A 24,546-nucleotide genomic window follows, 5' to 3' on the forward strand; every position below is an offset into this window, starting at 1 on the left:
TATGGCCATCTCCAGAATATATTACTTGGTTGTGGTTTCTTTAGTGTCCTCAGTTCATGGTCTTTCCAACTCAGGCATAAACTGGCRCTGTACACAAAGTTCCTACAGCAGCCAACTTAACAGGAACACTGAGCAGTGCYTACTGAAACCAAGTAGTGTCAATTAAAAGCACTTTAAAAAGGAACATTCTTGGTTTCAAAAAGCCTAATAAAGCTTGACTATGAAAAGCACAGATGTAGTGATTAGTGATTTGCTACACTAAAGAAACGGACTTGTTGTCCTCTGACATATTTTCAAGGAAACTCAAAATACTTAATAGTGATCTTCCCACTGACTGCCAGGGCTTCTCTCCAATGAGGAGGTTTATATGGTGTTAAATCATCAGAAATATTTTTGTTCTATCTTTTGATACTTAAATGACAGAAAAACCCTGGAAGATCCTCCCAGTCTGGTCAACCTTAAAAAACAAAATACAAGGACACAGTCAACTGCAACAGTCAACTCTTCATYGCACAGAGCAAAGGGAGAAGCACAATCCCCTGCAGACAGCAAAACCATGTGTGATTTTCAAGAATGTAGGAGTGTGCAGGAGAAAAAACACTGATCTCTGCTCCTGTCAATGGGGAACTCCAGAGATGTCCCACTGACTGTGAGTCCAAGTCAGAGCTACCTGGCTTCCAGATTCCAAAATACCTCAAGCAAAGCCAGTTTGTGCACTTCCACAGCATGGCCAATCCATACAGCGGTGATGCACCCATAAGGCAAACAGAGCAGTAAAATTTATGCAGGTATAATAATAAGATACAGTCTCAGAGTTAGGCAAACAAATTTATGCCAAAATAAAATTRTTTGCTCAAGTTTTCCTACTCTCAAACAAAAAAGGTCAAAACCAGCAGYTACATTAAGAGTTAATTCTATTCTTAACTCCTATTTAGCAAAGATTTTTTTTTTAAATTGCAATACTTCATGCTCAATGAGAAAAGCATGTTTGATATTCTTGTTGACTTCAGCTTTCAATGGGTAATGCTGAGACAATGAAATCATCATAAAATATTTATACTAAAGAATGAGGATTTATACTTCAGTGCATTCTAACTGATAAGTCTGAGAAGATTAATCATTCTGCATCACTTACAGCAAGGTTCCAGTATTGCCTCCATTTACATGTTTCTGATACAGAGTAAAAGCAGTTCAAATGGTCATGAATGAGAGAATGAACATTCTTGGAAAAAGTCAGTGCATGGAGAATTTTACTCATCCCTGTACAGTCTTTGTTCTGAATGGTAATTAAATGCTTAACGTGTTTTTTCTGCACACACTAATGGCTAGCACTTCTTATCTCAACAGCTGCTTGAAATTGTTCTCAAAATCTAGGTAGGCATAAAAGAGAAAACATAGCTTCAGTCTTCTTCTGAGTAGCTCAATAAAATGTAGGCAAGCATTCAAAACTGTAATCAGTTTAAAAAGATCTCACACTTTAGCTGGGTTTGAGARAACAGCCAAGTTATTATGCAGAAAACCAAATAAAAAGCGCAGAAGGTAATAAATGAAGATGTTTTAGGCTAATCTCTCTAATGGAAAACAGTCAGGTATTATTTATTATTTTAGTAATATTATGTTTTTCTTAAACTTCTGTACCTTTTGTTTGGAAAATATGTGATACTTGACATCATRTATCTTAAAACAACAGCTTGATGTTCAGTGTAATAATAAAGGCTTTATAGGATAAGGGCCATCTGTTGCAATTATGCTCACTTTCTGAATTTTCTGAAAGGGAGGAAAACCCTTAGACTTTGTCAATTATATGCCCTTGATAAAGTATGAGTMATGTTAAAGGAGTTTGGCATAGAGATGCAATTTTCATGGAAACAGTGTGATGAGASAACATATTAAATGTACTCTAAATATAGCCATCATATAGATGAAATTATTCTCAAATGAGAGAGAAAAATAYGGCAATGTAATTTACTCTTCCATGTCTGAAATGCTCTTGGGTAATATCTCTKGGGCATTTCACAGCTTTTAAGTCAAATACCATTTTCAGCACTTTTTCTGATGAAATCATTAATATGATTATTTGGCCAAATAAATTTTAATTAAACCCCACCAAACTGTAGGGTCTGGAACTTCTTCCCACACTATGGTAGGAAACCTCTCCAGATGTTAATAATTAAGGCATTAAAGAGCAAACCCAGCACCCACTTCCGCAGCTCCCAAAGCTCCCATGGCAGTAAAGYGGTGTGGGTGGATTGCTGAAGAGTGTGGGAGGATTGGAAAAGGCCCTTCAGCGTCTGTGCACTTCTGCACGACATGGAAGCCAGATCAAAAGGGTTTCCAGTGCAGGCAGGATGTTGGCAGTGGATGGTGTGGGGCAGAGTGGATATGTGCTCCCACATGAGAAAGGGAGAACAGATGTTCTCTTCCTTGGTCCCCACAGGAGCTGGGCACAGCAGCCTTTTCCCAGCCCAGATCTTGGCTAGGATCAGTCTTTCTAACCTGTCCTCTGATGAAGCAGCATTCAGGTAAATTTCTGAAGTACAAGGTACCGTTACTGATGTGTGTGTTAACGGGAACGATGTTTAGCAGGGACATGTTTCAAATCCAAATGCACTGGTTGGAAAGTCCAYTTCTAGAAATATWACAGAGGCAAGCAGGAAGGATGCTSCCCTGGCTTTCCCTCACCAGGTTCTGTTTTCAGGCCTGGGACCAAGTGGCAGGCTGTCCTTATTCTAGACAGGCATTAAATGTAAAGAATTGGGATGAAAAACTACACTGGGCTGAAACAAGGGCAGGGGAAAGATTTTTTTTAAATAAAACTTTCAGTTCAAAATCCTAAATATGCTTGAAACAGAGTTAACATAATGAGCAAGCATTGATCTGAACCAGGTTCATGCACATTAAATGTGTTCCAAAATACTTTCAAATGCCTTTCTTGGCTATTGTTTTCTAGGTATAACCATTCACCTGTCCAGATGTCTCTAATGTCAGTAACTGCATTTCCTACACAGTCTAAAACTATGTGAATATCTCACTACACACCTCCTTAAAGTCCGAGAAGTTTGTGATGGAACCCATTAGGAAGAGCAGAGAGTGACACACTGAAATTTAGCATGTCTTCTATTACTAGGGACTGAAATTTTTCTCTCATCTCCATTTTTAAACAGCCTCCATTAATGTGAAGTAGTTTGGGATTCTGGCATATCAGACAAACATCTATTTCTTTTGAAGAGAACATTTTGAGACTCTGGACTATGCAAATGAAAAATGCCTGCAAGAGATCTAGCAAACAGACAGGAATGCAGCTGGAAATAAATGAAGCATACARTTTAATGCTATTTATTTCCCCAAGCTATCATTTTTCAAAATGATCTTGTTACAAGATGCTGGCATACTCTAYGAACTGAAAACTGACGTCTTTCAATGGAAGAGTTATAGCATGTCTCTTTCATTCTACTGTGACTCATTTGTACTTGTTACTAAACAATAAGATCAAGCTATCAAAGAATAAGTTCAGAGTAATGAACCTTTCCTACATCWTTGCTGTATTTGTTTTTAATATATAGTTTTCTTTTATTRGACAGACATTAATAGGTCAYTAAAAAAAGSAGATTCCATTTGAATGATGTTTTGRATCTTGACACTTTTTATCTGTGTCACAAATTAATCTATGCTCTGTTACAAAGAAAATTATTTTGCTTGGGCCTCCAATTAAGTAATTTACATTCCTGGTTCTGRAAAACACCAAAGAAAAGCCACCAACAGACATTCTCAAATCCCTCATCTGTAAACATGCAGCTATTGCCTTTGAGACAATGTAGAACACCAGCTGTCTATTTATTTCAAAGAACAAAACAACCCCCAAAACAAAAAGCAAACAACCCCCCTGTCTCTTCTAAGCATTCCTTTGGGTGACCTAAACGACTTACCTCGAAAAACATACCCAAAGCAACCACAGGATGATAAAACTGGTTTACATTCATTTATAGTGGTAGATATACAGCACATATGCGTGCACAAGAGAACACACATTTTAGAGATTAAAATCTCTACAAGCAAAATTGGAAGAGATAAGGAGTGTGATTGCATGTCTACAATATTTACAAAAGCAGGTAATTTACAGGGGGAATGCTTAAGTACACCATAATTTTTCTTCACCTTTACTGCTTTAAAAGAAGACTTTAAAGTAATTTTTTTTTCATATACAAGAAGTTTGGATAACTGAATAGGAACTTTAAAATTCATTTGCAAGGTTCTGTCAAACAGTTTTAATTTTTTTTTTTTCTTGACCTGTAGCACTTTTCTGTATCTAAGTTGATCATTAACCTCCCCCTTCCTATCGCAAGTCTTTGCCTCCCAGGGCTAACTCTGATTACAATGCATCACAGCCGTCCTGGAGAGCTGCATGGCATGCTGAGAGGAGCATTTCTGACCTCAGCTGCTGGCCTCACTTCCACAGATGGTCAGGATGTCAAGCCTGCCACCCACTGAAAAGGCTGGAGATGAGGTGAAGGGAAGGTGAGAGCGATGGGATGGGTCAGCACCCCTCTCAACGGGGAAGGGGGGCACAGCCACACTGGAGGCACATGGCCCAGCCCTGGCAAAGCTCCCTGGCACTGCAAGCAATGGTTCACCCGACTCCCAGGAAATTTTATACCCTGTGGTTGAAATAGGCAAGAAAATGAAATGGACAGAGCTGACTTACCTTTTGTCCTTTTACTCCACTGCAATCACATTTTCCACAACCGGAACAACCCTGAAAATAAAAGAAATCGAGAATTGAATGTCTGAATTGGGTGACAGGAAGAACATACCACAATGAGCCATGAATGCCAGCAGCACCAYATTCACTGCAAGACTGGCCAGTGCAGGGAATGTTTGCTTAAGGCCAGAGGGTAACACAAGAGAAGTCAGATTAACTGTCATGGGCAAAATCTAAGAGTCACTTTGTGTTACCAAAAATGCTCTTAAGTGCGTCTGGGCTACTCTCTACTTTCTCTCCTCACAGCCATGAAGCAGCTGGTGAGCAACACAGCGTCTACTGCTTTCACTGTCATCATGCCCCTCTGAAACAAACTGGGAGGAAAAGAAGCAAAACATCTGCACCAGTGAATATTCCACCAACGCACAGGAGATCCTTCTGCAGCCCCTCCAGGCCATTATTCAGAAGCAGTCAGGGACAGCACCTCCCCAGAGACAGCTCTCAGCACAGATGCTGGGCACCTGTCCCTCTACACCTGCGGGCTCCACAGTCTACTGGGATCTCAGTACTTTTGGGAAATGAAAAGAAAATGTATCTAATCCATCTTGAATTTGGAAAGCCCCCAATGAGTCCAGTAAACACTACTCCAGAAAGTTAAATCATACAGTAACATTTTTACTTGGTAAATACATTTTATTATAAAGTAAAACATCAAAAAGAAATGGGGCTTTAATACTTCAAATAAAATTATTGAAGTCCATTAAAACCACGGTACTATCTCCTGAAGTTTTTTTGTTGTTGACATCCTTTGTTTGCATATGTAGATCCACTAAATTTTTTTCTTGAAACAGAATTTTCTCCATATTGACATAAAGCAAAAATAGTTAAATTTTTTTTATCTTACATTATTACAGCATTTTACTCTTCACACAAAGGTAAGAATTAGCACTGATTAGAATGAGTATTTATCACACAATGCAGAAAGATAATTCAATCTAAAAACAACACCAACACATGCTGCAGTGCAATCCCAATAAGGATCAGGAGGGAAAAGTGCCACCCACTGAATAATCGGCTTTAGTCCTTGCAGGACACGGTTATGCTTGGAAAAACATTGGGTCTCCCATTACAAGAAGTGACCTGGCGTGACCTCCCTTAGTTTTTCAGACCTGATCTCAGCTGGAGGACGCATGCTTGCAGCTCATACTTCCTCCTCCAGCATCATGCAGAATGTTATCAGTTTTATCAACACATCCCCTAAATTCAGAAGAAGTCTGTTTTAATTGCGTCTGGGAATGTACTTAAAATACGTCACTGAATCATTATAAACATCTGTTTTCAAGTTAATCCCTGCATATTTCCTTCAGCCTATTCTTTAACTTGCACTGTTTTAGAAAAAAAGTATGTTGTTATTTAAGTACAGTTTTGTTCTCAAATTTAGCATAGCCAGAAGAATGGGCTTGTGCTTTCGAGTCTCTTTTTGTCCCCACAAAAATTACTCCCATTATATTCAATTTTTCCTGTTTCTTCATGCCTCAGATTAGAATAATCAGAAGTGAGGAAGGTRAGAAGGTACTGAGCACCAGGGAGCACAGCTGCACAGGGTCCTATTCACAGGCAAGGGCTGTAGCCAGAAAAGGCCACTGCCCTACAAAACCCTGCCTTTATTTTACAGTAGCATCATCTCCTGCCATCACTGACTGTAACCTCTGCGGGCGGGTGGGAGGCTGGCCAACAATGACAGCCACTGCTGAACAGCGCTATCCTCAGCTACTGAAATGTGTTCAGAAATCTGAGGGATGTGATAACATTCTGCCTATACTAGGAAGAAGTATGAGGTTTTTCCTCCTGGCTGTCTGGGAAGATGGGAGGGCCAGACTGGAAGAAGCTTACGGACCAAAAGTCACTTCAGGGAGGTCAAAGGGGCACTTCAGTAATGAGATACTGGAAGAGAGAAAGATGATTACAGCAAGTGCAGGAATCATCACAAGGCAATTAAACTGAAACTATGCAAATTATTGTTCATTTCTAAACTTCTTTGGTTTTAAATCAATCTCATTATATGAACAATCCACTTAATGATTTCCCACTACACATGGCTAGAGATAATGAGACAAATAGAGAAATAACTTTGTCATATCTCCCAGACATCCTTTTTGAAACAACGCCTTCCCCTGAAACTGCATGGGGCTTGGAACAATCACTGCTGTCCTCCAAGTGCCAAAACAGAGAACGAACAGTGCTGGGCAGGAAGCACAATCTGTGGGGGAGAGTGCTAGATGAAAAGGCAGGCTCTTTATCCCTTGTCCAGGAGCCAGTTACAGGCTAATCTAAAAATTTTGGCCAGGTGCACTGCACCAGGTACCTCCCCTATTTTGCATGGTACACTCACAGTTTTCAAACAGCCACAGCTTCCTTGCACCACCATGCCAGCCTCTCATGGAACATTAGAGGACATTAATTTTATCTTATTCCTCCCACAAAATGTAAGTCTGCACAGAAGCAGAAGCTTATTTTAGTGATGCAAATTGTTTCATTTCTTGACAAGCATTTCCATTCCATTTCATTCTCCCAGACTGTCTGCAACTGATAAGCTTAGTGAATCATCCCAGCAAATCAGTATTAAACCATAAAAAGATTATCCATCCCTTCAACACGACACACACGGCTGTGCTACATGCAGCCTGAGTGTTTGCCCAAAGGACAGCTATTTACTGTCACATTAGCATAGAGTTCAAAAAAAGTTCTGCTAATGAATGGACATCCCAATCCAGACCTCTAGCTCCCATGACCCACATCCTGAGCCTTGCAAACCCTAAGCCCTGTCAGTGACAGAGCTGAGAAAGCTGCTGAAATTCCCTGCAGCAGACGGAGCAAACTCTGCTCTGCAACACAGCCTGTAAGACATCTGTCAGATCACAGCTACAGACTTGTTGCGTTTTGCCCTGTTTTTCCACGTCCAGCTACTTTCCTGGCATTTGAGGACTACTGCTTGGAACTTGCACAGGAACGATGCAAAGAGCCAGATGAGCAGCCTAGGAGGGAGACGACTGCCATATTTGGAAATGCACCATTTCTGGATGCTAAAGACRTCTCCAAAAAAATACAAAGGCAGAGCCAGTTCTTGGAAGCTGCACTCTCTGACAGAAGTGCATTTCTCAAGACAAAATGCAGCTCTCTTTCCCACAACATCACCTCAAGCTCTGCTTACTGAGTTTCAATTGCTGAGCAGCCACCAGCATAGCCTAATTGCTTAGGTATCAACTGAGTTCACATTGTACCCTGTAAAGCACAAGTGTAAGGTGCAAATTTAATTAAATTCTCACTGTTTATTAACTCTGTTCATGTTAAAAATCTCATTCCAGRGAATGTAGTCACTTCTCCACAAAATACAGTGTCTTTCAAATCACAGAAAATCCTGTGAACAGGTGCACGGTGAGGTTAGCACAGATACCAGAATTCTCTGATTATTCACAAATTACCTAATTCATAGCCAAAGTGCTTCAAAAAGTAAAAACAATCATAATGACTTMATCTCATGATTCATTCATTATAAATGACAATTTCTGTTTACATGGGATGCCTGAACTGATGATGTCTTCTGATTAAACAGWGYAGATTTCCCACTCTACATTGCTTTAGTCAARCCCCAATTTGAGCTGCATTCCAATACCAGTTTCAAGCTGAAACACAAGAAAGGCTAGGCCAATAGGATGCCTGTTTGACAGYGACAGCTTTAAGTCTGAATCTTCTCCCTCTACAAAATCAATCTCTTTCCACCTCTATGCAAAACCAGTGCAGGGAAGACCAAGGGAGATGTACCCCTATGTAGCAGACATCACACTTTTTCCTAAGCACATGTACAACTCATGTAGCTGACACAACAGAGAGCTGGATCAATAATATGTTCACATTTCACATGCCACCAAATACAGAAACAGGGAGTTGGTGCCAACTGCAGGACRCTTATCTTGCATTCCTCTCATATTTTCTTCTCTTTCCAGAATGTCAAAATAGCTCCCTGGCTGTATTACTATTCTTGTCTTCACCCTTTAGATATAACTACTGAATTAGCAGAACCGCTATTTTGTGTGCGAAGTGTCACTAGAGGAAACCACTGTTATATCCCAGTTAACCTTAATATTTTTGTTAATGGATTTTGCAGTCCATTAACAACTTAGAAAAAAAAATCATTTAGCTAAAGCTCCTCATTTACACTTAGCTAGAACAAAGAAGATAATGAAAAAATCCAGACTGTCCTAATAATTAGCAAAATTTAGTTATACACCCTTACAGGAGTTGATACAAAGCCAGTTTTCCTGAACTGATGATTTGAACTTCAACTCTTAAATTGGTTCAGAAAAAGGAACATTTGAATGAAGCCATTGCCTCATTTTAACTTAAAGTGAAGACCAGAAATTGAGTACAGTTCTCATGTCTTTTGTAAACCCATCAATTTCAGATGTCCACAGAGAGAAAAATAGCTCCAGACTTTCCTCCTCTTCCAACTTCTTTTTCTCACTATTAAAAAACAAATCAAACAAAAAAAACCCTCTAAAAACCACAGTTGGCAGCTTATCTTCATGTCCCTTTTTTTTCTTTTTTCTTCCCAGCAAATCATGGGTAGACTCCAGTTATGACTGTTCAGGGAATTCCCCAAACCAAGGGAAGACTTATTGGTTTTGAAGCTTTAACCCTCTAGGTCATCAGATTAAGTTCAGCTCCCATCAGCAGTGACTGGAAGTTTCTGTCATTCAGTAGCTATTTAAAGTTCTTAAAGCTGTGTCATTTCAATTTTCCGTAGATCCAGTCTTCACAGAGGACAGCAGAGCAGTGCCATTCAAGATGTCCAGTGGGATTCCTCCTGCTCTCAGTTGCCAGGCCAGGTGGGAACAGCTCTCCCCCAGGTCCCTGGTCATATCTGCTCAGTCTATGTAAATAGCTCAAAAGGCAGCAGATGYCCATGTTTAAGCAATGGAAATAAGCGCAACCCAATAATCTCCAAAGGCKCATTAAACTTAAGAATTAAAATACTCATTCTCCTGAAAACCTTCTTTGGTTGTAGTTTGATATCTGTGAGCAGAGCAGCAGGGAGCAGAAGCAGTCCCCACTCATTTCCCTCTGTAAATGCAGAGCCATTCTCCTAATGTGTTGTTTGGGGATTGCTTTACACCGGATGAAAAATCTCCTGGAGCAAACTGACAGAGTGGAAAACTGTGGCACTTCATGATTACTTGTGTCAATGCATGAATAAAATATTCTTGTTAGTCTGAGGAAAACTTTAAGTTTAGTGTCCCAAATTATCATATTCATAATATCTAAARGGAATGGTAATTCACTGTCTGAAGTATTGCTGTGCATGATGAAATTTAATTAATTTCATCATTAATTAACATCATTAATCATTATTTCATCATTAATTAACAACAATTCAGTTCTGAATTTTATATATCAGTTTAGCCCAGTTGTTTGGAAAATGGTGCTAATAACACCAAGACTGTAGGTTCAATCCCTGTATGGGGTCATTTATTTTARGACCTGGACTCAATGATCCTTGTGGAACCTTTCCAACTCAGAATATTCTGTGATTCTGTGCAAAGTCTTGTACAAGTTTCAGACAGCAATCTGAATTTAAAGAAAACTCTATAAAACACAGTTGGGAAAAAATCATTATGGCTATTGGGACCTAAGGGGCTGTTGGTTTATTTTTGGCAGGTTTTTTTCTGTCTGGCTGGTGGGAGGGCTGTTTTGTTGTTGTTTTCAGTATTACCAGAATCATCCAGGATGTTCATACAAAAATTGCAGACAAGCCACAGATTCTTATCTATCATCAGTGTACTTTAGTCTCTCAAGGGAATATTAGTAAATTTTTAGAATTTAGTAAATTTTAAATTAATTGTTCATGAAAATACTTATTTTGTAAATTAGCATCAGTTGGAAATACTTCATTTAAAATATGWTTTAAAAAGAGTCACGTCTTCTTAGCCAAAAGAGTATCAGATTGCTGTTGCTGAGATGTTTTGTTGCTGGGACCTCATTTTTTACATTCTTTTCCAAATTCCCCAGGGGTCTATCCTGGAGGTARGGTCATGGGACTACCCTAAAGACTGCTTTGTGAACATGACCTTCCTGTTGGTGATGTGAACATCGTTTTYACAAAGTAATGCAAATCCAGGGGCCTTCCCGTTAGTTCACAGGAAATATAGTTATTCCTGTTGTTCCATATTTGGACAAAAATGACATTTAAAACAACTGTTTCCTCTAACTACATTCTTTTACAGGAAGCTCTGGAAACAATCAAGATATCTGCTTACTTAGGGAAATTTTCAGAATATCACATTATAGAACTCCATTCTGCACAGCTCAAAGCAAATACCTGKCTTGTTAATACAAGCTAATGGGATTATCACTAACATACAAAGCCTCTGTGAGCATTACCTACTAGCAGAACYATTTTTGTGGACTGTCAGATACTGCTCAGCCTCCAACAAACACAGAAGACTGTATTTACCAAGTAACTGTCCATCCAGTAGATTTTGTACCCTTTTCCTATACAGAAACTCCACTTTTAGTTTTATTTTTAAAGAAGTGAAAAAAAATTTCAGGTGCCAGTAGGATTCCCTGGTGTTGCAATCACTGATGTAACTTCACTGACAGCTGAGGATTAGAGCATGTTCCAGGGCTTTCTAACATCCAGTGACAAGTGCTTTCAGGAATACATTTCAAAGGGCATGACCTTTCCTTAATTTGATTACAGTAATCATTGCTAACCATCGTCACTCAGCTCTTCTATGTTATGAATGGGCAAACTGGAACCAAGTGATCCAGGTAAGAATCTCCCAGTCCTCATTTTCCTAACTTGAACAAATCTGCAGGAAAGCTTGTTGCAGAACTGCCCATGGCTGTTGTAGAGTTTGCCACTGTCCTAATATAAAACAGTCCTGGAGCTGACAAAGGAAACTGCTCCTTGTCCTGCAGGGCACAGACCCAAACAGCACAAACCCAAACACCCTGTCCTATAACTGTACCTCTGGTGAAAGTGGCTTTAGCAAGCCCCAGGCACAGAAGCAGAAGGCCAACCAAACATCAAACTTCTTTCTTGTTCATGAGGCAGAGAGGTTGTGGACTCTGAAACAAATCACGCAGGTTTGTTTTCCTTTCTGCCTTGTGAGATAGATTCACACAACCACTTAGAGCACCTGCCAGAGGCACAAGGCTGGATGTAGCCACAGCCTGACAAGATGGAAACAGTGTCATTACAACGGTGTGATGGCTGCAAGGGGGACAGCGGGCAGTCTTCTTGCTGTCTTCTCATTAAATCCACACCTGCAGTAAGTAAAGTGAACTAAATCCTTCACTGCTCGCCAGAAATGTCTCAGAGCTTCTCTGGCCCCTGTGCCTYTGCTGTTCAGTGCACAGCCCCATTTTCACAAGCTGAGGGTACCCATAATAAGTTTGAGAAYGGGTGCTTGGTGTGGTTGAAAGCCTGCCCCAAGACGGTTCCAGCAGGGAGGCAAAACACAATGCCACCAACACTAGGCAGCAGCCAAGGGACAGGCAGTGGTGGCCATCAGCCCAGTAGGCACTATAGCCCCTCCCAGCCCTTCCCTGACCCAGGCTGGAGGCAGAACCAGGATAAGAGGGAGCTGCCAAGGTGGACTCCCTCCTTCCCTCCTCTCACAGAGCACAGGCCTCCCTAAGCAGCATTGGGAATGCGTAAGAGATGGCTGCCATGGTGGCAACCACCTCCAGAGCTGTGCCACCACAGGCCACAAAGGGCACAGGACCAGCCCTGTGGCTGCTGTGGGTCTGTCCCGATGGAGAGGCTTCCTCTTTGCCACACTGCCCACCCAATCACTAAGTCTTCCCTTTAAAAACCCGCACTTGTCCAGCCCCAGGAAGCCCCCATTACACTGGGGAGTGCAGTGAAAGAGCCAGTCTGCCGGGGAGACKCAGCCCTCCTGCAGCACAGCCCCCTCAAGGCATTTCCATAAACCTGGAAGCACAGGGGATGCAGGAAGCCAGTGAAGCCATTTCACAAATGTGTACAGCACATCCATGAGCGGTGCTTTCCCTTCCGTTAGCTGATAAACATGGACATCAACATAAACAAATACATTCAGAAGTAACAGCTTTTAAAAAACACAYTGCTGGGAAGTGGAGGTCTTTGGCCTCCGCCATCCTTGCCTAGACTAAATAAATGGAGAAGCAAAATCCTCTTAGCTGGGATGCACACTAAAGAATGTGAGAAAAGCACAGAAGATAAACTGGACTTTTATGTTTGAGCCCAGAGTAGAAACCCAAGTGACACACAGCCCTGCACAGACTGCTGTGTCCTGAACTCACACCACTTGAGCRTGGCTTTCCCCTGAGCATTGCATTTTCACTTGTGCAGGTTCTAATTTCCCATTAATTAAATTGCTGCAGTGTGATCCACCACCAGCACAGGCTGTGTGCAATTCAGGTAACACCATCACCCTGGGCAAGATCTTACCCGGGAGACCTCCTGCCTTCATGTCACATACACTACATGACCAGAAGCCACCTGCTCCTTCCTAGCCCTCTGCTCCCCATCAGGAGTACCCGCCCTCCCTTTCTCCTGAGTCTGAATTTGCATTACTTAGGAAATAATGCAGCTTTATGTTGGTACTAATACAGCTTCATGCTGGACCTGCAGCAAGGGCTGTGCACAGGCACGGGCAGCAGACCCTCAGCACAGACAGAGCAGGGCCACAATCACTGCCTGGAGCTGTGGCTGTCCCTGCACGGTGCCAACGTCCCCAGTGCCAACGTCCCCTCTGACATTACCAGGAAGATTTGCCCACACCTATCAAATGTTGAAGCTTTTGCAAGAAAAACCTTAATGGAAGACTACACTGACCCCCATGGTATATTGCAGGTAAATACAAATTGCCATTAAAACCCTTCCAGGAGGTCTCTATCAGGGCATTTAAAGATTAGCAAATTTTACTAGGATATATGCAGATTTTATTGCATAAATTTTTCAGAACTGTCCAAGTGATTTCTTGAGTAAAACATGTAAAGATATCTTTTCTTCTAAAAGAAGCCTCAACCTTTTCAAAAATTCTGACAATGAAATAATGATAACAATTAATATCAACTATTTTAAAGACATTATCCTTCCCAACACTAGCTCACTCATCTCCTCAGCAACAGTGGGAAGAGGAGACAGGTAGGGTAGTGATGGCCTCACTCAGGCCAACAGACTCAACAACGAATCACAAGATTGTTAACGAGCAACTAATTGGTACGTTTTAAGAGCCTTATGGTATTCTGGAAACAGCAGTAGTAACCACAGCAGTTCAACATCCTTGTCAAACACAGGATTTAAAAAGCATGTAGCGTGTTTAGTCTACTTAGCAGCCAGCCAAAATACACAAAAATTCATTCTATAAACCCACTTTTCTTCCCCACAGATCTCAAAGTTCTTCCAAACAGGTTCATCCTACGTCAGTATCACTGCTACAGTAATTTTTTTTTTTTTAAAAAAAAAGGTGTATTTCATTGCTGTAGTGGAAGATTTCAGCCACTTGTTGCAGACAATCAGGTCTAGAAACTGCAGCRCCACAGGGAAGGTCTAAAATTGGAAAAGTATTTCCTAAAATGAATTATGCTTTTGGACTATTTGCATTTTAATACTACCATAATTTTTGGTCTGGAARCAGCACCAGAAGCCTACCCTATGAGTTTTTTCCCAAATATTTTAACAAACTGCCAGTCAACCACCCATCTAGGTATCTTCCCTTAAGCTCCATTTCACAATTTTAGTTCAGTTACACTAATAATTTTAGCAACAAATCTTTAGTCATTTATCTGGACTCCTAAAAAGCCATAAGGGCAAACATTGTTTTCTCTGCTCCTTAACAGGACACTGAATTTTGTCTTTTGCTCCAGTCAAGGATGCCACTGATTAGGAGCTGCTTTCTCTKCGGGATACACTAACATATTTTCTCCTAAGGACCCAGCACATTTCAAAGGATATTATTTCATATCTAAAGAACCCCAGATGCATATGGGCCCTGTCTGACTSTTGAAGAGCCCCAAATTACAAAAGATATTCCTCTTAAATGCAATGCTCATGGTTTTACAAATGCCCTTGATTGATAGAGAATGAAGACTCAGCTCCTGCTCAGAAGCAGAAAGATGATTGAGCAGCAGTCAAAAAAGTTTCTTTTTCTTTATGTTGCTGTTACAAAGAAATTATCCCAAAGGACAATCAGTTAAGTGGTAAGATTCAGGCTTTTCCAAGTGGCGTTGCCTTTTAAGAAAGGGTCTAGAGAGAAGAAAACAGGAGGAAAAAAGACCCTAAAACAAAACCCAACCGTCAAACCACATGACATTCAGCAACTGGACAGATAATTAAGAAGCAACCCCCAAATCACTGTTTCAGTTCACAAGTTGCTGTGCAAGACTTTACAGAGCTCCTGASGCATCACCTCACAGCTGGAACAAGGTGCTGGTTCCAGATCCTTCACAGACAATGCCAGCAGCAGAAAAACCTCACTTCCCTCATTGAACAGCAGCCTCCCTCTTTAACAAACACACACAGACACCCATAGCTTATGATAGTTTGACTCCCTTCCACCTGACTTCAACAAAAACAATGAAGATGAGGTTTACTACAGCCTTACCCTATGGACTGCAAAACTTGGAAAATTAGGAGGTATGGGGAGGAGTCCATGTCTTCTGCTGCCTGATGAGCAGCAGTATCACAATGCTGGAATGTTAAAACTAACAATGACTTGAATGATTCACAAGAGCTCAGAGCATTTGTGTGTGTTGGGCATATAGAGAGTGGATGGATTTGATCTCTTTCAGGATGTTGCTGTCTTCCTTGTCCATCCAATGAACATCAAAATTACATGGAAAGGGGATTTAGGTGCAAATTAGATGTTTTAATCCCACACTTTGTCCCATTAAATGCAACAGGAGCAGTTACACCTCCTGTTGGATTCAGTTCTTAGTTAAGGGCCTTAGGGCATAAAGGACTTCTGAGAAAGGCACTGCAGATCATCTGTGTGGCTTTTATTGCCCTGAACCTCTAACTTGCCCTGAATTCCACTCTTACATAAACATTATTCYGGTAGAAACTGTAGAACCAGCTCTTCCTGTACAAATTAGCTCCTTACTCCAAAAACCATTTTCTCTTGCAATGGGTTGTGACATTCTAAATGCACATTGCACAGCAAATAAGCATGTCTATTAAAGAGCATGTCTATTAAAATTTGTATTCAAAAAGTAACTGAATAATAACCTAGACTGATTGTCAAATAGTTATTTTTTTCCTTCATTTATTTTTCAGCTGTGGAACTTACTTTTACTTTTGTGGTGGGTGAACCGGATGCATTTGCCATTTTTAAAACACAGTCACAAGTTAAAACCAGTACTATCGACATGTACTCTAATTTATTTGTCTGGCCCAAATGAAAAACAGACAAAATTTTCTCCAACCCATATTTTTCCAAACTGACATTTGAAAATCCAGTTTTAATAAAAATTGAAATGTTGGAACATYAGAACAAAATAGCCACAGGAAATATTATTTAGAGTGCAACATTTGCCAGACGCAAAAGGAAACAAACTTGTCAGTCCCCTCTTTCTTTTATGTTTCTTTGTTGACTAGACAGGAAGCTGACAAAAATTGATTTTTTTTCCTCTTGTAAAGCATACAGTGTAATTTTTATTGTACCACTTCAGTTGCTGACTGCATTTTGTAAATAAAAACATACTTCATGAGCATCCAGGGAAGTGCTTGATATTTGACAGTTTACAAAAATGCAGTACTAATTAGRTACAAAAAGAAAAGTAAATAGCTTTCATTGCAGAAACGGAAATAACATGATTTAGAAGAGAGGCTGAAAAACCATTCTTTTCTATGGCAACTTCCTGAGTGATGGAAAAGTTATAGTTGAGTAAAATTAAACATTTGCCTAACCTGTATTCCTGCATGTAGAGGTCAGCAGAACYGCAAACATTGATGAACAGTGAGATGCAGCTGCAAATATTTTGTAAGAAGCTTATTCAAAAACAGTGAGAAGCAGATAGTGTTTCAGCAATAAGGTATCTTGCACTGATTAAGCAGACACAAATAGGCTTCAAAATCCATGMTTGTTATTTAGAATTAGAAACAATAAGCTTAAGGTCATTCATCCAGTACAAGGTCAACACTAAAGATCTCATACTTCATAAAAAAATTAATCACAATTTTCTGAAGTTAATAAATAGAGGCTATAATAGAAGCAGGCTGAGTATCCATTTCAGAGTTCCTCCAGAAAGGATCCTGCCAATAAGAGGTAAAAGGCACCCAAAGGGCAAGACAAAGGACACAACAGAGGCCATCCCTCCTGCTGAAGGGCTGGGTCACAACGGGTAAAGCCACAGACCTGTCCTGGTGGCACCTGACACATGTTTGTCTGCTCCCCTCTGCAGCTCCAGCCCAACTCTTGTCCTGCCACTTCAACACATCAAACCCACCCTGCAATCAAACCACATGAGGACTGAATACAGTGACCTTCTTATCCTCATTTTTTTAATGATACAGTTTAGTTTATTGAATTACCTTTATGATRAGGTAAATCAGATAAATCCTGTCATAGTGGAGGGGCATGACAATGCAAACARGACCACAGGTTCAACTATCTATGAACAGTCTGATGTAGGATATTTAAGACTGACATAGATGTCACAAGTAATTTAATTATCAAAGGCACTCTTTATTTAATGAGATAAATTGGTAAACTGATGAATTAATGAGCTACTGCATGGTATTGTGACAGAAAACTATGGAGATTCCCAGAGCTGACCTTTAAAACAGAATATTATTGAACATATTTCCTTCTTCAATAGTGTAACTTGCACTTACCAACAAAGGAACTTTCATTTTACTGGTATTAGTGAAAGAAGGTTGAAAGTATCATCTCTATGATCATCTAAATTATTCTTGAAAAGGAATGTTATTACTTTTCATTTTCTATTCCTGTATGACCTATTTRTTTAATAACCCGATTTCATTAGGGTTTGTAAGACAGTACTCTAGAAGATGTGTCATCCAGAGTAGATCTAGAAAGAAATTTAAAATGTATAATTATCCTTCATCCTCGAGCATACATCCTTGTGATCTGCAGTATGCTCCCAGCACTACAATGCAAGCATAAACTCAGGAAAATTATCCTCAGATAATGGAAGTTCTCAGGTCAACTACTAAAGAAATGTGAAGACTCACACAGTCCTAACTAATCAGCATTTTGACAGAATTAAAGCTGGTTGCAAATGATAAATGTCTAGCTGTTTCACAACATTCCAAGTCGATTCATGAATGAAAAAATGTTCTGCTTAATAATTTCACTATAAAATATGCAAATATTGACAATTCTAAATGACAAGTGCCCTCAAAAAAACAGGAATAAAAGTGATAAATGTAAGCAAAACCACCCAAAGTCACATCACGAGACCGCTTTTCAATGCCAGCACATCTGCAGAATTCGTACTAAAACTCAAAGTTCAGAACATGTCATTCTTATGGCAACATCCCTAATGCGCCAGATGTATTCCCAGATCGCTCCCTACAACAGACCACACTTTTAACCACACATCTAAATAACACTTAAAAAAAATCTCATCTTTACACTGCATGAGAAGTTAAAAATTGAAGTCATTAAAATCACCACCTCTAGTTAATAAAAGTGTCTCGTTAGCCAAAAGGGTATCAATGCTGTCTATACATAACCTTCAACTTGTGGYTGCTTCCTTACAGATCTGTAGTAAGTGTTCATGACTATCAGGGGCCTTTCACTTTTGGCATTGCTCTTTAGACTGGAGTTAAGTGAGGTTATGGGTATCTTCTAGCTTTTTTTTTTAGTTTAAAAAGCGTCATCTCTTTGACTGCCTTATAGATCAGAAATCGGCACAGTCAAGACCAAAAAGAGTGTATAAATGTCATAGAAACTGAGGGTARTTATTTTTATAACTAAATTCACATTTCCTTAAGGTTCAGCTCACRTTTCTTGCATAAGGAAAATGGTAACTCCATTTTAATTGGCTTATGTGTCTTTTYCTAGTTGATGTAATTCAGAAGTTGAAAGAGAGGAAAAGAAGTCAATTATTAAAAAATTCAAGTTTTTRGGGCAGATTCAGTCTGTTTGATAAAGTAATCATTAGCATATTTTAAACAGATTTWATGTAAGCAAAAGTTTTACAAGGGAATTATTCCCTTAATTTCACTGGTGATTGCTTTCAAGAAGATATTAATTTATATTAAGTTTTTGTAATATTTATTGTTCTCTGTCTCTAACAGTTTATTCGATCCTCAAATAAAATAATCTGGCTTTGAAAAGTACCTCATTAAGATTCAGACAAAACATTTAATTGAAGTCATATATACAGTTCTAGAAATAAACACAACTTACTTTATTTAAAGTCATTTTAATAATAAAACTGCAATTCCAGTAGTTCCCACAGTCATCAGAAACTGAAGGGCTCACATCCCTATCATCACCTGAAATGATCTCTGAGAGAATCACCCTAAGCTGGCACTACTCAGAGCACTCAGAGTGGAGAAGGGAAAGCAGGAAAACAGCATTGCTGTGCAGGGTAAGGCAACCCTGGATGTGGGACAGGACAACCCGGGATGTGGGACAGACTGGGGAACCAGAAGCTGGAGAGCAGTGCCACAGAAAGGGCCCTGAGGGTCCTGGTCAGTGGCCACTTGAATCTGAGTCAGCAGTGCCCTGGCAGCCAGGAGGGACAACCCTGTCCTGGGGGCATCAGGCACAGCATYGCCAGCCGGGCAAGGGAGGGGATTGTCCCGCTCTGCTCTGGGCTGGGATGGCCTCATCTCAAGGGCTGGGGGCACTTCTGGGTGCCACAACATAAAAAAGATATTGAACTATTGGAGAGTGCCCAAAGGAGGGCAACAAAGATGCTGAAGGGCCTTGAGGGGAAGCTGTGAGGAGTGGCTGAGGTCCCTTGGCCTGTTCAGCCTGGAGGAGACTGAGGGGAGGCCTCATTGCAGCTTCCTCATGAGGGAAAGAGGAGGGACAGGGACTGATTTCTTCTCTCTGGTGACAGTGACAGGGCTCAAGGGAATGGTGTGAAGTTGTGTCAGGGAAGGTTTAGGTTGGATGTTAGGGAAAGGTTCTTCACCCAGAGGGTGGGTGGACACTGGAAATGGCTCCCCAGGGAAGCGGTCACAGCACCAACCTGACAGAGTTCAAGAAGCATTTGGACAGTGCTCTCAGACACAGTGTGACTCTTGGGGTGACCTGCCTAGGGCCAGGAGTTGAACTTTAAAGATCCTTCTGGGCCCCTTCCAATTCAGGAGATTCTATGATTCTGATAAGGAGTACTGGTTGAGAAATAAAAGTGACCCAAAGAACAGAGGCAGCTTGTCCCAAGTTGGGGAAGGAGGAGAAGAAGGACATTCACATGGCAGAATTGTAGGACTCTCCACAGGAACGCATTTAAGGTCATGAATTGCATTTTTATTCTATCTGGCATTCCTTTCAGCTCCAASTAAAATTAGGGAAGAAAAACAAAAAAGCATTACTAATTTACAAACTTCAACAGAAACCAGAATCCAAACATCTGCAGTCACAAACATACTCACACCACAGCACTCACAGAAGGAACATACTCTAGAGTGATTTACAAACTGCGCACACCAGCAGAATGGCTGGGAGGATGGATGCTGTTTGCCAAAACAAAAAATGGACCCAGATTGAAAAAAGTTATGTCTGTTTTTTATTTGATATGCACCCAGAGTTATCTGGCTCCTTGCCACAATTTCTTCCAAAAAGAGACAAAAGTGGTGCTAAATAGGCCATGTGAATCAAAACACCTTCAAGAGGTTCTGAACATCCAACAAGTTTTGAGGAACTAAATAAGAATATTGCTGGATAGGCACAACACTTAAAGMATCCAATGTAAGCAATGAGAAACCACTGGACAAAACGTATACARAGTTTAGTTTAGCAACAGCATTAACATTAATATCTCCTCTGAAAAAATCAAAATAAACTTCACAATTTTCACATTTACAGGGCACTAAGCAGAACCAAACCACYGCAGTAGATTCTTTCAACAGTGTTGCACCTATCACATCACCTAAAATTATGATCAGAAACTTCAGAGTACTTGACAACTTTGACAAATCTTGCTCCTCATTTAGATTTGGCCATATGAGTGCAACTTTGGGCACACTTTTCTTTAGYAAATATGATTACATTTGGTCTCATTTTCTGAGTCAAAGAGCTTTAAGAGTTTTAAGACGCACTCCAGCTGGCCAAAGTAAAACAAGATCACCACAAATTCTCTTATCTTCAGTACAGGATCCTGACTTTCTCACTATTTATTAGTAACACTTATATATTCAACATAGAAGCTTTATTTCTCACATGATAAAAATTTTACATCCTCTATTAAGAACAAGTCATAAAGTCATCTCATGTCTCCACACTTGGTAGATCTTCTGAAATAATTCAAAATATCACAACCAAAGTTAGGAGCTGCTTAGGTAAAGACAGTTATTTTAATTGCAAAAGCAAAAAAAATCTGGTTTTATCTCAGAAGCAGGTCACCATCACAGGATGTATTGAATAGTTGTCTTGAAATGTACACATAAAAAATATGAATGCTCAAATCAAGGCCTCATGTAACAATACCTTGAATCACTTTTTAGATCACAGAGCCACCATTTCATCTCTTGGAAAAASTCTATACAAAAATAGCATCTGTCGGAAGATGGAAACATCAAGCAACTAGTACCACAAAGATTCTGCTATACTCATTAAGAGAACATCCTTCTTCCTTTGGTCTTATTTTTCACATGCTTCCTTCCTTTGAGGTGGCTGTGTGTCACCATTTTGTAAGGAAGAAAGAGTTTGAATTTTATCATTGCAAAACTTCAAATGTATTATTTCCAGAATTTCTAAATAATTGTGGAGGAGTAATAGAACATTAAAAAWWWWTKTKKYCCYTYYWMMAAAAAAAAAACCCAAACAAAACCCTTACATTAAAAATGCTTTATTTTTTCTCAACAAGRGTGAGATTAATTTCAAATACCTCAYGAAAATGTTCATTCTAAAGTAAAAGGCAGAAATWCAATTGACTTCYATAGCTTCTTTCTTACAAACAAACTCTCTTGGTCCTTTCTATTTTGAGTGCTACTTGTGATATAGGCACCACCTCTTAAACATTTGAATCACAAGAAAACTTCAAATAGGCTCTAACACACATGTAAAAGCACAGAAAGCTTCTGCTTATTTCTGACCAGAAGACACCACTGGCACTAAAATGTTGTCTTAAGGGTACTGTTGGCTCTGAAAAGCCCAAGGACAAACAAAACTAGTCTCCAAATGCTCACACTGCTCAATTGTGAAGAATTCTTAGATTGGCTTCTTTTACAAGCACACACCTGGTATGACAGACATTTCCAGCTCACATCCTAAACCTACTCTTGGCATTTTGTGGTGTGCTTTGGCCACATCCTGAGTGGAAACTTCCGCACCAGTGACAGGTCCCTGGGGATTTTATTGCATTTTATWGCTGACTTGTATGGTAATGTGACAGATTTGTTCCACCTCGTGCAGGCATGCAGCACCATTAATGTTTAGCTGTTGGTTTCCTCTACCAATTCACATTCTTTCACTGTGTAGCATGACCAGATTTGGACTTGGATGACCATGAAGTGGCAAGAGCTGTTCTAGCAATGCAAATGCWGTACCTGGATAATGCACAGGGAATTCATGAGCCTACCAGCTAGTTTACATGACCATTCTTAAAGCAAATTAATTGTAATGTATAAATGCATCTCACAGATGCAGTTCATAAGTCAGTGAATTTGTTGCATACTCATGAGTTTTCAGAAAGCCGAGTTGTCATATTATAAAACCCAGTTTCAAAATCTGTCTTTGAAAAGCAGTTGAGGAAAATCCTCAAACTATTTCTGAAGGAAAAAAAAGTCAAAAAGTAGTTTATCTATATCTTTCAGAAAAATGACTAGAATTTTCTGAGAGTGCCAGAAGTGATAGTCACTCACAGTTACACTGAACAGAAATACACTACGCATGCAGCACATTTCCAGAAAGGGAATCCCTGTTTCCTACAGCAGGAGCAGTTGTAGGAAAGAGCCTTTCTTTTACTTAACAGAATGTTTGGTTCTACAGCAGCAACCAACCTCCTTCCAGTAACAGGAACTTCTTTAAACCCAACTCTGGCACAGAAAATTTTATCTTTTGCTGTGCAAAACCCCCCTGAAAAGACAAACTGTGACCACAGGACCCCACACCTACATGTCTGAAATACATCATGTACAATCATTTCTCTTTATCAACGACAGTTCATCTTCTCTCTTTGACATGGTCTACTGAAGGTCACTAACAAGTTTGCTTTGAACTGCCTAGGATAACCCTAAGTGCACTAGTGGTCAGGTATGACAATCCTGAGTTCTTGTATAGGGGTGTCACCCAAATGAAAGCCACAGTTTTATCTGTGCTGGGTGATGCCACTTGCCAAGATTGGCCACCTTCTAAATGCAAGATGTAGTGAATCCATTTCAAATGCCCATCAAGTAAAGCGAAATCATCCTTTGGCAAAAAAAAGACTAGGTTTAAAGAGCAGAGTAAGAATGTTAAAATAGAAGCTTCACAGATTTTTAAGGAGAGTTTATTTGACTTCTAGGAGAGTTGCATGAGAAACAGCTTCTCCTATGAGTGAAGTCATCACCAGGCCATATGAATCAAGTAGAGATATTTAAGGTACTTCCAAATCATGGCACACTTGTATTTCATTACTAAAGAAATTACAATAATATTTCTAGAAATAAATAATACAGAAATTTGGCTAACTTGGTTAGCTTGGCTAACTTTCATGAATCAGCATCTCACATTTTTGTAGAACTTAAGTACAGGAAGAACACACCTCCCTTTTTTTGGGCTTCTAAGTAATGATGAAAACTACTAAAAAAAATAGTTGTTTGCATCCCTCCACAGAACTGTGTTTGCCTGCAGTTTAGAATACCAAAGATCTGGGGTTTTATTATAATTACACACACCAAGTCTAAGCTCTGAAAAGAAATGTCATCTCAAATTACAAAGATGTGTCACTGTAACAATACAGTCTTCCTTYTCCCACTAGGGGAAGCATTATCATCATGACAAATATAATGCTTAAAAAACCCAGAAACACTAAATCCATGGTTCATGTAATTTAATGTAAGCCGCATATATGTCCAAGGCCATATGCTAACCAAATTAAGAGAACAATATATTGGCTCTGTCTTCTTGCTCAAWTGCCCCAATACATATGTTTTGTGTAAAATGTAAGCAGTGCTGAAAAGCTGTGCTACATGGGAGGGCAAGCAGGCAGGGTGAGGAAAGAGCCTTTCAGGAGACACTGGAATTTTCTTTGACATTGACTGGCATGTTGGCAACACACATCCCTCACCCTGAGAAAGAATAAAWCTGCTCTCTGCCCCCAAACAGGTCCTCACTCAGTCCAACCACATTCACTGAAGTTTTTTGAAACTGCTTCATAACTCCGATGAGAATTCAGTCTCAAAGATGATTAAAAATTTATGGTTATAGGCAATATATGAAGAATCTTGGAGAACAATAAATTTGACTACCAAGAAAGAACGGCTTTGGACAGAGGGAAAGATTTCTCTTTCTGAAGCACATTTTTTAAATTTTCTTTTTCTGATAAAAGAAAATCTTCACTAATGTTTCTTCCTTTTTTTTTTTTTTTTTTTTTTTTTTTTTTTTTTTTTTTTTTTTTTTTTTTTTTCCCTGATATTTGAATAAAATGTAAACAAAGGGTCAGGAGAAACAGTC

At 39.7% G+C, this 24,546-nt stretch overlaps 1 protein-coding gene across 1 annotated transcript in view; it reads right to left on the reverse strand.

Annotated features, from left to right (window-relative positions):
- COL4A1 (collagen type IV alpha 1 chain) overlaps positions 1-24,546 on the reverse strand; it is a 115,620-nt gene that overhangs the window by 63,374 nt on the left and 27,700 nt on the right. The window contains exon 2 of the mRNA XM_057390111.1: positions 4,703-4,753. Coding sequence (XP_057246094.1) covers positions 4,703-4,753 — 51 coding nt within the window. The remainder of the gene's footprint in view (positions 1-4,702; positions 4,754-24,546) is intronic.

Source organism: Malurus melanocephalus, unplaced genomic scaffold (genome assembly GCF_030028575.1).
Source record: "Malurus melanocephalus ecotype Western Australia unplaced genomic scaffold, MMel_1.1 scaffold_1, whole genome shotgun sequence".
In the NCBI taxonomy this organism is placed as follows: domain Eukaryota; kingdom Metazoa; phylum Chordata; class Aves; order Passeriformes; family Maluridae; genus Malurus; species Malurus melanocephalus.